This window comes from Colobus angolensis, unplaced genomic scaffold (genome assembly GCF_000951035.1).
Source record: "Colobus angolensis palliatus isolate OR3802 unplaced genomic scaffold, Cang.pa_1.0 Scaffold57, whole genome shotgun sequence".
Lineage (NCBI taxonomy): Eukaryota > Metazoa > Chordata > Mammalia > Primates > Cercopithecidae > Colobus > Colobus angolensis.
In genome coordinates, this window is record NW_012119265.1 from 3,754,738 (window position 1) to 3,768,911 (window position 14,174).

A 14,174-nucleotide genomic window follows, 5' to 3' on the forward strand; every position below is an offset into this window, starting at 1 on the left:
CTTTGGCCTCCTAAAGTGCTGGGATTACAGGGCATGAACCACTGTGCCCAGCCCTAAAAAAATTCACTTCAACTATCTAAGCAGATTGTGAACTCTTTCCAGTGTATTTTCTCACCAGGTCAGCTGGTGGTGGTTTTCCTCATTAAGAGTTTCAAGGCTGAGGTGCGGATGGCTTGCCCAAGAGTCCAGTTTCAAGTTTTCTGGTACATTTTATTGATGCAACTTTGAAATAATCTCCCCACTACCAATGACAAAGTTATCCTTAATTCCTCCCTATCTGTTTCAATCTGATTCCTGCCTCAATCATGATGTAACTCGGGATGGAGAGAGCTCCTTTTAAACACCAGATGGGAGCATGCTTTAAACTGCTGCCTGGAAGGACTGAAGGACAGTGCCACCGAAGCACACACGCTGTTCGAGAACCCTTCTGTTTCCTTGCCTATTTCCTCCTGTTGCCTGCCAGCCTTCTGTTCCAGATAAAGGGGCAGTGTGACCATGGCAATAGCTCCTGGGGGTATCCTGGCTGGCCTGGCTCTTCCACAGCAGTCACTCTTGGTGTCTCTCCACCACCTGCAGGTGGTCCTTCTCTCCAATAATCTAATCTGAAGGGCACCACCGACTACCCACCTGGGAGAAATCAGTTATAAAAGATAAGGGGTGTTGGGTCGGGGAGGGCTCCTCCAAAGCTATTCAGGCCTCTGAGTGGTTCCCTCTAACATTTCCCTTTTCCTCTTGTCCTGAAGAAAGTCTGGGCAGGTTCCATGTGGGCATCCTAGAGGTCCCCTCCCCCGGGGGTCTGCTGCACAAAACCAGGTCATTCTAGGTCACATGCATCAAATGATGGCGACCAAAGAAAAACCCGTCTTTAGGGAAAGCATGCAACCAGCTTCTCAGCTTGGGAGAGATCATTATTAATACCACCATGATCTGTCATTTTAAAAAACATATTAACGTTTTTTTCTTACCTGGCAAAAAAAATTCTACAAACTTCTATAATTTGTAAAGGGTTCAATCTCATTCTTGCTACCCTTAATGTAGCAGTGGAAATGAACAGAGTTTGAAAAAGACATACACATTAGCAAAGTACAGTTAAAAGATTTATTGCAGTAATACAATAAAAGTTTAGAAAACATTTGTATGACTCAAACTGGTTTAGAAGTTGCAGAGCAATGGGGAGGTCCTGCAGTATGATACTGTGAGATCCTCGGACTAGTCCTCTAACAGCATGCCACTGAATGATCTTCCCCAAATTATGTGAGTCCTTACATGAGTCCCGTCCACTCTACCCAATGGTGAGATACTGTTTTTCCCCCTTACAGATGTGCAAAACTTTTCTTAGTTATATTCCATTAGCAAAAAATGTCTTTAACAGACCATTTTAAGCAGCCTGTTTGGTGCCTGTGGGTTTTTATTAGTATTACCTTGTTCCAATAAATCATTTTAAAATGGAAAACATGACCCAGTTCTATGGCTTTTTGTTTAAAAAAAATACCAGCTTCAATTTTTAAAAAAGCTGTTTACATATGGTTCTGGCACCTACATGAAAGATTTTAATGAGCAGCAAAAAGAGTAGAAAAAACAGTGGTTGAAATGTATACTTAAGAGTATTTACAGGGTGGATCCAGTGCAAAATAATGAAACCCAAAATATTTCAGCAGTGTAAGCCAGTATGTTGGTGTTCAAAACCACAAAAGGGTTTGATCACTTAACCCTACATAAAAGTGCCTCTAGTTGATATTAACAACAAAATATATCCTATTCCTAAAGTTCCCACATGTTTGTAAATTTTGCTGAAGTACTCTAGATGAGTTTGTGATCTCTGGATTCTATTCTTTAGCTTCATCTCACATTCATGGTTTCATAAGAGGCTTAAGAAAACCACTACGATTGCGCATCTCTCAGCTGAAGTCAATCTCCACCAAGCTCCAAATCCCACTCTTAACAACTGGTGAGACTAAGTTCTTCTGAGGGTTTTAAGTAGCTAGACAACTCTTACAAGACTGTGTTTATTTGGTATCTGTTCAAATCCACCATCTTCACTCTCTATGAACTCCAGAACTGGATGGGAAAATGGAAGGCCAGCAATCATGAAGCTGAGCACTTAAAACAGAGATCCCAGCAGTGTCGAAGAACCCATAAGGGGCCAGGCATGGTGCCTCACGTCTGTAATCCTAGCACTTTGGGAGGCCGAGGCAAGCGGATCACCTGAAGTCAGGAGTTCAAGACCAGCCTGGCCAACATGGTGAAACCCCGTCTCTACTAAAATACAAAAATTAGCCGGGCATAATGGCGGGTGCCTGTAATCCCAGTGACTCGGGAGGTTGACACGGGAGAATTGCTTGAACCCAGGAAATGGTGGTTGCAGGGAGCCGAGATGGCACCACTGCTGAGTGAGACTCCGTCTTCAAAACAAACAAACAAAAAAAACACCCACAACGAGAAAAGCCTGCTTCTTCCTTTCATGGAAAATTCATAGTGCCAAGGAATTTGTGACTACCGGATAGAAATAAACTCCCTTTTGCAACTCTACCCAAAACTATACCAAACACCAAATATGCCATTAGCAAAAGCTATATAGCACCTCGGACTTGAAGGCAAAGTATCAACTAAAATTATGATGATGAGAAAAGAAGCTGGGGCATGGCAAACCTCTGAGTGATTTATCTGAGGTGCTATCATGCCAATCACATACGATATGGTACTAATGCCTGTTAGGAATCTTCCATAGGATTTCTTTTGGTAGTTGTTACACAGGATTTTTTTTTTTTTTTTTGCAGTTATTAAAAATAAAAAACTACTTACATATTTGTACATAATGCCTCTCTCATTATAGTTTTCCTGTAAGATTGTCACTAAAAGAATGACAAGACACATGACCTGAAAATGATCTCCTGGTGAGGGAAATCCTTTTGAGATGGAGTTTCGCTCTCATTGCCCAAGCTGGAGTGCAATGGCACCATCTCAGCTCACTGCAACCTCTGCCTTCTGGTTCAAGCCATTCTGCCGCAGCCTCCCAAGTAGCTGAGATTATAGGCGTGTGCCATCACACCCGGTAATTTTTTGTATTTTTAGTAGAAACGGGGTTTCACCATGTTGGCCAGGCTGGTCTCGAACTCCTGACCTCAGGTGATCCGCCCGCCTCGGCCTCCCAAAGTGCTGAGATTACAGGCGTGAGCCACCGTGCCCAGCTGGGAAATTGTTTATATTGTGCTTTCCCCGGAACAGAGCAGAGCAGCATCAGTCGTAAGGATCTGCACTACATTTCTGAGCAAAGCTGTGTCCTCAGAGCAACAAAGAGTTCAGGGAAACAAGCAGGATGGTTTCCCCTGAAAACACCTGCCACCTATTCAATCCCATAGAAAGAAACTGGACACCATAAGAATGACCAGAGGCCACTGAACTAAGTGGCTTTTCCCCTGTGCCCAGGCAGGCACTGAGCTTTCATAAGGGAATGACCTTCATGACTTATTTTCACCCAGAGAAGATAAGTTCAATTTCAAAATGCTCATAGTGTAGATGGCAGGACTTCAATCAACTAGGTAAGAATAGGCTTAATTCCCCTCAGAATACAAGAAAATAGTTAAAACCTCTCTAGGACATTATTGCAGCCAGGATTTCTTCCATTTATGGATGTGGGTCCTAAAGAAAAAGACTTTCATTTTCTTTGGTGTGTGGGGTAAAGAAAAACAGGAATGTCTGACAAACTACGACAGAGCAGCATGAATGAAATACGTGTAACTCACCCCTCCCAAACAAAATTAAAGGAACAAATTATAAAGAAATCATTTCAAATTGCCTGCTGCTTCTCCGTACGAAAAATCAATGGCAGAAAAACTCTTTATTAAAGAGCTTTTATCTTTCATGTCCTAATCATCAAGAATCACCACTTGTGATTCAACCAACCCCTAAAACTTAGTGTCAGGAACAGTCTCAGCACCGCAAGGACCAGCACACTGACCCAGGTCCGTGGGCCCGGTGGCCTGGGCCCAGAGGAAACCCAAATCAACTGCTTCCTTGGCAGAACTGGCCACACGCACAGGTCCTCCTTCCACCAACACTGGTCTGGGCAGAAAGACCTTCAACCCCTGTTCTATTAAGTATAAGCATATTGGTCACCATCACAAGCTACTTGACAAATAGAAATGTTTGTCTCCCTGCTTAAAAAAAAAGAAACACTTTAACCTTTGTTCCAGGCACTATCTTAAACAGATAATGTTTACTAGAGTGTAGTGGGAGAAGAACTTTCTTGATGCAGATTTGGCATGTTTTGGTCCATGCTCATTAACGGTGTCCAGTGTAAGCTTTAAACCAGGAGGTCACCGAGGCTGCTGCAGAGGAGATCATCCCACCTGCACTGCTGCTTGCGATGGGTGGGGATGCCTGGGTGCTCTGACTCTGGGAGACTTCCACGGACTGGGAAGGGATATCACAAAACCGGGGACTAGGCAGGTTCTCCCAGTCTGTGCCCAGGTCGGTTTCTTCATCGCTGATGCGCTCGTCTCCGCTCTCATCTGATTCTCCAGCAACTCCGGGATCCACAAATTCCATGGACTCCTCAAGGTCTGCTCGTACTTCAAAGGGCCCTGACCTGTGTGCAGACAATGAGGGTCTCTTTAGGATAATCACCATTCTCAACACCAGAAAATATGCCATCTTCCCGAAGGCCCTCACCTGAGGGGATGAGGCATGCCGCATGCTGCATTCATTCCTCAAGTCTGTGCAGCACTCCGTGTTGACATATGATTGCGTTTTCCTTTCCCCAAATAATCTCCATCCATGTTTTAAATAAAATCATGATACCACAATTTCCCACAAGTCTACCTACTTAATTGGTGATGACCCTGCATAGGAAAAAAACCTCTTCACTGAGATGGCCCATGTTGGTCCTAAGTCTGACTTCCTGTTGTCAAGAACTGCACTGTCTATGAAGTAAATACAGGGCACTCCAATGAGACAATTCTAACAAAAAGCCACTTGATGTATACTCTGGATATTATTTAGTGTAGTAAGTCATATATAAATGGTATACAAAGAAGACTCAGTGGCCTCCTGTACATGTTTAAAAATATCACCACAATTTTCTAGGACACATTGGTAGCACAGAATGAGGCACAACTGTTTAGAATACATTCAGAGGCGATGGTGTATATTTCTGCACCATATTTCAGGAGAAAACAATTTCTATTTCTCAAAGGTCCCTAATGACACCCTCACTGCCAAGTCCTATTACCCTTTCTCAGGCCTCATCCTCTTTGCTGGCGCCTCAGCACAGGGAACTGAGTCAGCAAACCTCAGAAGTCTTTCTGCATTTCTTTTTTCTACTGAGACAGAGTCTTGTTCTGTTGCCCAGGCTGGAGTGCAGTGGCATGGTCTTGGCTCACTGCAGCCTCCACCTCCCAGGTTTAAGCGATTCTCCTGCCTCAACCTCCTGAGTAGTTGGGATTACAGGTGCCCGCCACCACGCCCATCTAATTTTTGTAGCTTTAGTAGAGATGGGGTTTCACCATGTTGGCCAGGGTGGTCTTGAACTCCTGATCTCAAGTGATCCACCCACCTCCGCCTCCCAAAGTGCTGGGATTAAAACAGGCGTGAGCCACCGAGCCCAGCCACCTTTCTGCTTCTTTTTCCCCTCCCTTTCAAATGCCCCTCAGCTCTGGCTCCAGGGCAACCAGGCTGCATGTCCTCCCTGTAGGCAGCCACCCCCACCCACTGCCTTCCAGGGAACTGCCCTGCAACCAGCTACAGGATGGGACCAAGGTGCTGCTATCTCCCTGCTGCTGCCCCCAAGATAAGCACACGATGCCTTGGTTCATTTAAGGGTTTCACTGATAACAACTTTGGGGAACAAAAGGAGAGGTCAAAATAAATAGCAGGCAGAAATGAGAGTCTAGAATTGTACAGCCTGACATTTCAGCCTATGGTCCCAAATTCTTCACAGCCTTCACAATGATGAACGGCTAGTACTGGCCTCCAACACACCTCACCAGGTCTGCACCTTTGACTCACTTTTTACAGGAGCAAGCAGCCCTCATTCCTCCCAGACACCTGTGCTTCCCAGCTGGGTAAAGTAATAATAATAGCTATCATTTATGCTCCAGGGACTGTTTTTAGGTCTTTAGTAATTAAATTGGAAGATATGCCATGGGGTTTCCCACTTGGTATCCAGTGAGCAATTTACATTTTCAAAGAGCCCATCAGGCCAGGCGCAGTGACTCACGCCTGTAATCCCAGCACTTTGGGAGGCTGAGGCGGGCAGATCACAAGGTCAGGAGGTTGAGACCATCCTGGCTAACACGGTGAAACCCTGTCTCTACTAAAAATACAAAAAGTTAGCCGGGTATGGTGGCGGGCACCTGTAGTCCCAGCTACTTGGGAGGCTGAGGCAGGAGAACGGCGTGAATCCCAGAGGTGGAGCTTGGAGTGAGCTGATTGCGCCAGTGCACTCCAGCCAGGGCTACAGAGTGGGACTCCGTCTCAAACAAACAAAAAAACAAAGAGCCCCTCAGACTAGGGGGCTTCCAAGTTTACTAGGCCCCACCCTGCCCAGAAGTCAGTATTTTGCAAGGGTGAAGGGAGTACAACCTCCTACTGCCCCTTGAATTTCTCTGCCAGCAAACTAATGGCCACTGCACAGTTTTTAGCTCTGAGCACCCTTTTCTGTATCCTCAAATTTCTCCTTGCACTTTATTTCTTTTCTCCCCTTTTTCTATTCCTTGGCAAACAGTTCTACTCTAAAGCCATCTTTTCAGATTCCTCTCCTAGTGCCACTCCCAAATATCCTCTGGTTACTAAACCCTCAGGTTCATCCCAGATATCTGAACTAGTCTCAAAATTTTAGCCGGCTGGGATTCCTCCTCTCCCTCATCCCGCTCTGTGTCTGGGGTCACCAGGGCTACCTGTTATCATTAAATAAGCTCCCTTTCCATTCTCAATTTGTCACTCTGGCCCAGGTCCTCACCTTATCACCACTTCCCACCTGCCTCCTCTTGCTGGAGAGCTGCCTCTCTCTCCTTCTGGCACGCACCCACTAAAAATGTTCACAATTTAAATTCTTTGCCTGGGCTCCTTCCTTTACTAAACCCAAGATGCTCTGATTCTGTTCTGTTCAGCTGTGCAGTCCAGGGGACCTCAAAACTGACTGCCAGGCTAAGTCTCTTGGTTTCCCCAGATCCCCTAAAGGCCCCAGTCAGCTTTTTACCACAGCTTGCTCCTCCCTTCCTCCCTCCCTCCCTTCCTTCTTTCCCTTTCTCCCTCCGTTCTTTCCCTTTCTCCCTTCCTCCCTTCCTCATTCCCCTCCTTTCTTCCTCCCTCCCTCCCTTTCTTCCCCAGTCAGCTTTATCCATAGCTCGCTCCTTCCTCCCTCCCTCCCTCCCTCCCTTCCTTCCTTTCTTTTTACCACAGCTCCTTCCTTCCCTCCTCCCTCCAAGGCTCAGCCTGTTTTCTTCTTTGATGCTGCCTTCTCTAATCCTGGGGTCTTAGTTTTCCCAGGAGGCAGGCAGAAGGGACAGAGAGGAGGAAATGACATTTCTTCCAGGCAGAGTTCCTGGTGGACTCCAGTTCTCTGCGTGGAGAAACTCACCTGGCATGGAGCAGGTGCTCGGCTAAGTACAATGAAAAGCGACTGAATGGAAGACTCCTCAAGGAGCCTGTATGGAACAATTTTGGTTCCAACGATCGACCTACATCTCTGAGAAGCCACAGAGCAGGAGAAGGGTCATGGCAGAGGCCCCTGCGATGTTTCTCCACCCAATGCCTCTCTCCCACCACTTCCAGATTACAGATACATCACCTGCCTGCCAGACCCCAAGCTAGCGACACAGCCCACATAACCAGCTAGCAAAATAATTCATCCTATTTTGCTTAATGTCTTTGGGGAATAAAGATTACAAAATAGTTTCCTAATTTTTAGTTTAGCTGAATAATGGATACCTTTTTTTCAAGGCCCTGAACCAGGAATATTCATTTTCTCATGGTGCTGCAGGGAGGTATTCTACCAATTAAGGCAACAAAAAGATCTTTCTGGCTTTGTAAAAGTCACTTTTACAATATATCCTATTTCAAATATGTGGGAGTATGTGCATTTATGGATACAGAGACTGCACAAAGGATAAGCAATGGGCAAAATATTAATATTAACAGGTGAATCTGGGTAAGGGTGTATGTGTCTGTACTATTTTTATTTTTATTACTTTTTTTTATTTTGAGATGGAGTCTCAACTCTGTTTCCCAGGCCAGAGTGTAGTGGCACGATCTCAGCTCACTGCAACCTCCGCCTCCTGGGTTCAAGCGATTCTCCTGCCTCAGCCTCCCAAGTAACTGGAATTATATCCAGCACGCCCAGATAATTTTAGTACTTTTAGTAGAGATGCAGTTTCCCATGTTGGCCAGGCTGGTCTCAAACTCCTGACCTCAAGTGATCCACCCACCTCAGCCTCCCAAAGTGCTGGGATTACAGGTATGAGCCACCATGCCTGGCCCTATTTTTATTTTTTTTGTAATTTTTCTGTAAGTTTAAATTTGTTTCCAAAAAAAAAAAAGTTTATCTTTTCAGAATAGAATCCTCAGTTCTGCCAGTCTGAATAGAAACAGGAAATCCCACCCAGGTTCCATTAACAATCTTCTTTACACTTTGATTCTGATGAAGCTGGTGGGAAAAGGGGACTTTTGAAGTTCTACTTCCTGTCCTCTGGCCATAAACTTAGATGTGACTCACAGCCTAATTGTGTGTGCAATTCTAAATGGAAAACCTGACTCAAGAGCAGGCCTACAGAAAACTTCAGACCCGCTACAAAAATTCACCTCCAGTATGAGTGCCCTTCCCCCCAACTACCAGCAACACTGGATTCACTGCTCCTTCCTATTTTTGTCAAACTGATGGTTACAAATGGAAACTTGTTTTGAATTGCATTTAAAATTTTTTATTATTTTAATTTTTTTAAAGAGATGGGGGTCTCACTGTGTTGCCCAGGCTGAAGTACAGTGGCTGTTCACAAAAGTGATCACAGTTCACTGTAGCCTCCAACTCCTGAGCTCAAGTGATCCTCCTGCCTTAGCCTCCCAAGTAGCTGGGACTACAGGCACGTATCACTGTGCCTGGCTGCCTTCTTTTTTTTGTTCTTCTTGATTGAGCCTAAAGATTTTTTTCCTTTGAATACTGACTACCTTCATCTTTTGTGTGAGCTGCATGTTTTAATCTTTTGTCTATTTCTCTAATAGGTTGTTGGTCTTTCCTGTACTGACTTGAAAGATTTAAGTTGTTTAGATTTTAATCTGTTGTCTGTTATAGAGGTTGCAAAACCTACCTATGATGTCTTTTAACTTTGTTTATGGCAGCTTTCACTAGACACACTCAGAGTTTTGACACAGGAAGATGTCTAACTCCTTTCCTTTATGGTTTTTGCGTTTTGTGGCTTACTTGGGAATTCTCTCACCATCCTATCATTATAAAACACTGTCCTTTGGCTTATTTTATAGATTTTTTAAAATAAGGCTGTTTATATCATCTGGATTTTATTTTTATATATAGAATGTGGTATGAACTCAACTTTCCCGCCATATGAATACCCAACCGGCCCAGCACTATTGAAACATTATCTGATTCAACGCCTCCTCTATCATAAGATTATATTTCCACATACACAAGAGTCTGTTTCGGGACTATTCTCTTCCTCTAATCACTCCACCTATTTGCATGCTAACAGCATTCTGTTTTAATTACCTTTACGCTACGTTTTAAATGGACCAACCCCATCCCTCATTACTGTTTTCAAAACTTCCTTGCAGACTATACTTCTGGTTGAACTTTAGAATCAGCTTGTCAAAGCTCCATGAAATACGATCAGTCTTCCTTTTGAGAAGTAGCCCTTTTGCAACACTGAGCCTTCTCATCCTGGAAAATCATAAGGGTTTTCCCTGCCTGTGGCTTTCTTTCAGCTCCACTCCTCATATAGTGTGTAGCAGCCATTCAAAAAATACATGTGGAATAAAAATAAGCTTCATAATTTTTATAATCATTTTACATACATTTTATTAAGATCACTGCTATAGAATTTACAGTTTTTGCTGCTACAATAAAAGGAAGACTTTTTCCATTAAATTTCCAAACTGGTTGCTGTTGGCACACAAGAAAGCAACTGTTTTTTGTATGTTTATCTTTTTCTTTCGGAAGAGACAAAGTTTCATTCTGTCATCCAGGTTGGAGTGCAGTGGTACAAACTCCCGCAGCCTGGAACTCCTCAACTCAGGTAATCCTCCCACCTCAGCCTCCAGAGTAGCTGGGACTACAGGCATGCATTACTGTGCCTGGCTAAATTTTTTTTTTTTTTACTTTTTGTAGAGATGGAGTCTCACTATGTTGCCCAGGCTGGTCTTGACCTCCTGGGCTCAAGTGATCCTCCCACTTCAGCCTCCTACGTAGCTGGGATTATAGGCGTGAGCCACCATGCCTGGTGTGAACTATCACTTCAAATAGTTTCTTAGTTCTCTTGGGAATCCAGTTCAATAATTATACCATCTACAATAATCCCAACTTAGTTTCTTTCTTTCCAATATAAATAAACCTCACTTCTTTTTAAAAATGCTTTGCCTTGGCAAGCCCTCCAGAGCTGTTAACACAGCACTGACAGTAGGCATCCTCGATTTTTTCCTATGTAATCTATTACATAAATTACATCAATATCTATGTAAGTAACGTGCCATTAAGTATAACTTTCCTTGTAGGTTTGTGACAGATATCCACTAGTAATAATCTACTTGCTAGTAATTTTTCCCCCTAATTATTAATGGGAACTGCATTTTATTTAATTCTCTTCAGCATCTATCAGCTCGATCTTATGGTTTTTCTTCTTTAATCTGTCAATGTGATGAAATAATAAACACTGGTTAACTGCATGAGTATCTCTGACTGTGGAGGCAGCCAGGTGTGAGCTGAGACCCCGGCTCCACCACTTGCACTAGCTCTGTGACCATGGCCATGAGTTACTTGACCATACTAAGCTTCAGTTTCTCCTGTCTATAAAGTAGGAATGATATCCAAGGCAAGTAAAGAAGTTGGCCCTGTGTCAATAAAGAGTGGATCAATAAATATTAGCTCTTATTAATAAGGATAAATTTCCTAATTTGAGCCCGTTACAGGTAAGGTACAGAGAGGATGGTGAGTAAACTCACAGAAACCAACCATCAAAACTGGCATGGATTTCTAATGTTCACATTTCCATGGCTCATGAACCAGTGAGGGATCAGGGGTGAGAGGCGTGAACTCCCTGTAAAATGGCACAACATTGTAAGTATATGTGCAGTTTCCTGGCGAGTTCACAGCTTTTTATAAAGGAGTCTATGTCCCAGAAATGTTAACTGTCTGAGGTGGGGAGGGGAAGGAAGCATAAGACAATGGTTAAAGTCAGATTATCACCGAAAGTTAACTGCTGCGTGGGAGAAGCCAGGCGCACGCGTCAGAGGACAAGGCCTCCCCTAATGCCTCGGGTTTCAGTAGACGGATGATGCAGAAGGGAATCCCAAAAGAACTTTCCCGCCATTTGTCTTGAGCCACACCTCTAGTACCTTTTATCTCCAACCAATGGTGATCAGATTGACTCAGTGATAAGAAGAAAACCGTGCGGCTGGGCACGGTGGCTCAAGCCTGTAATCCCAGCACTTTGGGAGGCCGAAGCGGGTGGATCACCCAAGGTCAGGGGTTTGAGACCAGCCTGGCCAACGTGGTGAAACCCTGTCTCTACTAAAAATAACAAAAATTAATCAGGCATGGTGGTGCGCACTTGTAATCCCAGCTACTCGGGAGGCTGAGGCAGAAGAATTGCTTGAACCTGGGAGGTGGAGGTTGCAGTGAGCTGAGATTGCACCACTGCACTCTAGCCTGGGTGACAGGATGAAACCCCGTCTCAAAAAAAAAGAAAATTGTGAATTGTTACGATGGACAAGGAGTGAGCAGGAGCAAAAGAAAATGTGCAGGAAACAGGGCAGACACTAGGTAGGGCTAGAGAGTTCCCAGCTTTTTTATAAAGGGGTCTATGTCCAGGAAGTGCTGGAGAAGAAATAGATGCAGATCCAAAGACATGGTCTTTGGACTTCAGGGAGAGCACAAAAAGGCACACTCCAGGAACACGTGGCTTCTTCGACTGTGCTTTAGGTATTAACAATGATTGATATTAATTTTTTCCAAGACATGTTTACAGAAAAAATCCCATAAAAGTTCAAATATAATTACCTTTGTTTCTTTCTGTATGGGACTCTGCAATTTTTGTCCGGTTTGAGGAGTTTGGGATTAGGGAACACGACTCTACTATGCCAATATACCATTCCTCTAACAGGAGTCACAAAAACACTTAGAGAAAAGCAACAAATACCTTCTTACCTGCCTAGGTGTTCAGAGCTCGGGCTGACCAGGTACATTAGATTCCTGAGGGTATGCAGTGGTTGTAACTGATCTAAATTTACATGCTAAAAACAAAAATTAAATAATTGGTTAATATTTTCGATTATTTAATAAAGTAAAAATTAGTTCACAACCTATTTTTCATACCTGAGAAAAACAAAGGTAAAGAATATTTGCATTCAGTTTCTTCACTGCTCGAGTAAATTTCTGCTTGCTTAGATTTTCGCCACAAAATTCACTGTAAAACAAATATACAATTTATAAAGTTCTATTTTTTTGAGGAAATTATATGTTAAGATTTCCATTTACAGTACAATTAGGTATAGCACATACTCTGTGCCCTTTGACTCCTTAGTAAATTGCACTTAAAGACTTTCTAAGAATACACCATTCCCCTCAGAGAACAATTATACTGCATCTATACACATTACGAAGGCACACACCCTTTGACCAAGCAATTCCACTTCAGGACATTTATTCTACACAAATATCTGCACACTATTGAAATGAAAAATGTACAAGATTATTTCTTGAAGCATCAACAGCAGACTGGTAAGATCCTGACACCTGTACAGAAAGGTAAACTACACAACTGTCATCTGCTTTATGCAGAATGGCAGTCAAAGGCTTACAGTGGCCCTGTGAGGCCCACAAGATTTGCACCCCATCTTCTTCTCCTCTGCCCTCGTTTTTCTATCCAGGACTCTGCAGCTGCCATTCTTTTTGCCCACAGCCTCTTTCCTTAGGGGTCCACACAGCCTGCTTACTCCCTCCCTCCCTCAGTTCCCCTATGACCACACACCTGCCCACTCAAACACAGCAAGCCCCTCTCTCACCACATTCCCTTTCTCTTACCTTTTTTGTTTTTTAGGCAGGGTCTCATTCTGTCACCCAGGCTGGGGTGCACTGGCATGATCACAGCTCACTACAGCCTGTAGCCTCAATCTCCTGGGCTCAAGCGATCCTCCCACCTCAGCCTCTCGAGTAGCTGGGACTATAGGTGTGTGTCACCACACCCAGCTAATTTTTTTTTTATTTTTAGTAGCGACAAGGTCTCACTATGTTTCCCAGGCTGGTCTCGAACTCCTGAGCTTAAGTGATCCTCCTGCCTCAGCTTCCCAAAGTACCTGGCCCTCTCATCCTGTTTTAATGTTCTCCACAGCACTTACTGCCATGTGACGTGCTGTTGATTTGTTTACTATTTATGCTGGGCCCTCCATGAAAATGTGAGCTCCAAGAGGGCAGGGATTATTTTTTTGTCACCAATGTATCCTCCAGTGCTGGCACACAGTAGGTACTTCGTAAACGTTTGTTACATAACTAAAAATTTGTAAAGCAAAGTTTATAACACCATAGTATAGCATACTACCATCTGTGTTTATTTAAAGGGGGAAGATGATGGCTGGGTGCAGTGGCTCATGCCTGTAATCCCAGCACTGTGGGAGGCAGAGGAGGGTGGATCACTTGAGCCCAGGAGTTCAAGACCAGCCTGGGTAACATAGGGAGACCCTATCTCATACAAAAAAATACAAAACAAATTAGCCAGGTGTGGTAGCGTGCACTGTAGTCCCAGCTACTCGGGAGGCTGAGGTGCGAGGATTGCTTGGGCCTGGGGCGGGATGGAAGTTGCAGCGAGCTGAGATAGCGCCACTGCACTCCAGCCTGGGCGACAGAGTGAGACCTTGTCTCAAGAAAAAAGAAGAAAGTGCCGGGCGCGGTGGCTCAAGCCTGTAATCCCAGCACTTTGGGAGGCCGAGACGGGCGGATCACGAGGTCAGGAGAT

At 44.1% G+C, this 14,174-nt stretch overlaps 1 protein-coding gene across 1 annotated transcript in view; it reads right to left on the reverse strand.

The window, feature by feature from the left end:
• Positions 1-1,084: 1,084 nt before the first annotated feature.
• Positions 1,085-14,174, reverse strand: part of ATG14 (autophagy related 14) — a 46,781-nt gene continuing 33,691 nt past the window's right edge. Inside the window, exons 8-10 of the mRNA XM_011961858.1 lie at positions 12,539-12,629; positions 12,371-12,456; positions 1,085-4,588 (exon numbers count right to left, since the gene is read on the reverse strand). Coding sequence (XP_011817248.1) covers positions 4,282-4,588; positions 12,371-12,456; positions 12,539-12,629 — 484 coding nt within the window. The 3' untranslated portion in view covers positions 1,085-4,281. The remainder of the gene's footprint in view (positions 4,589-12,370; positions 12,457-12,538; positions 12,630-14,174) is intronic.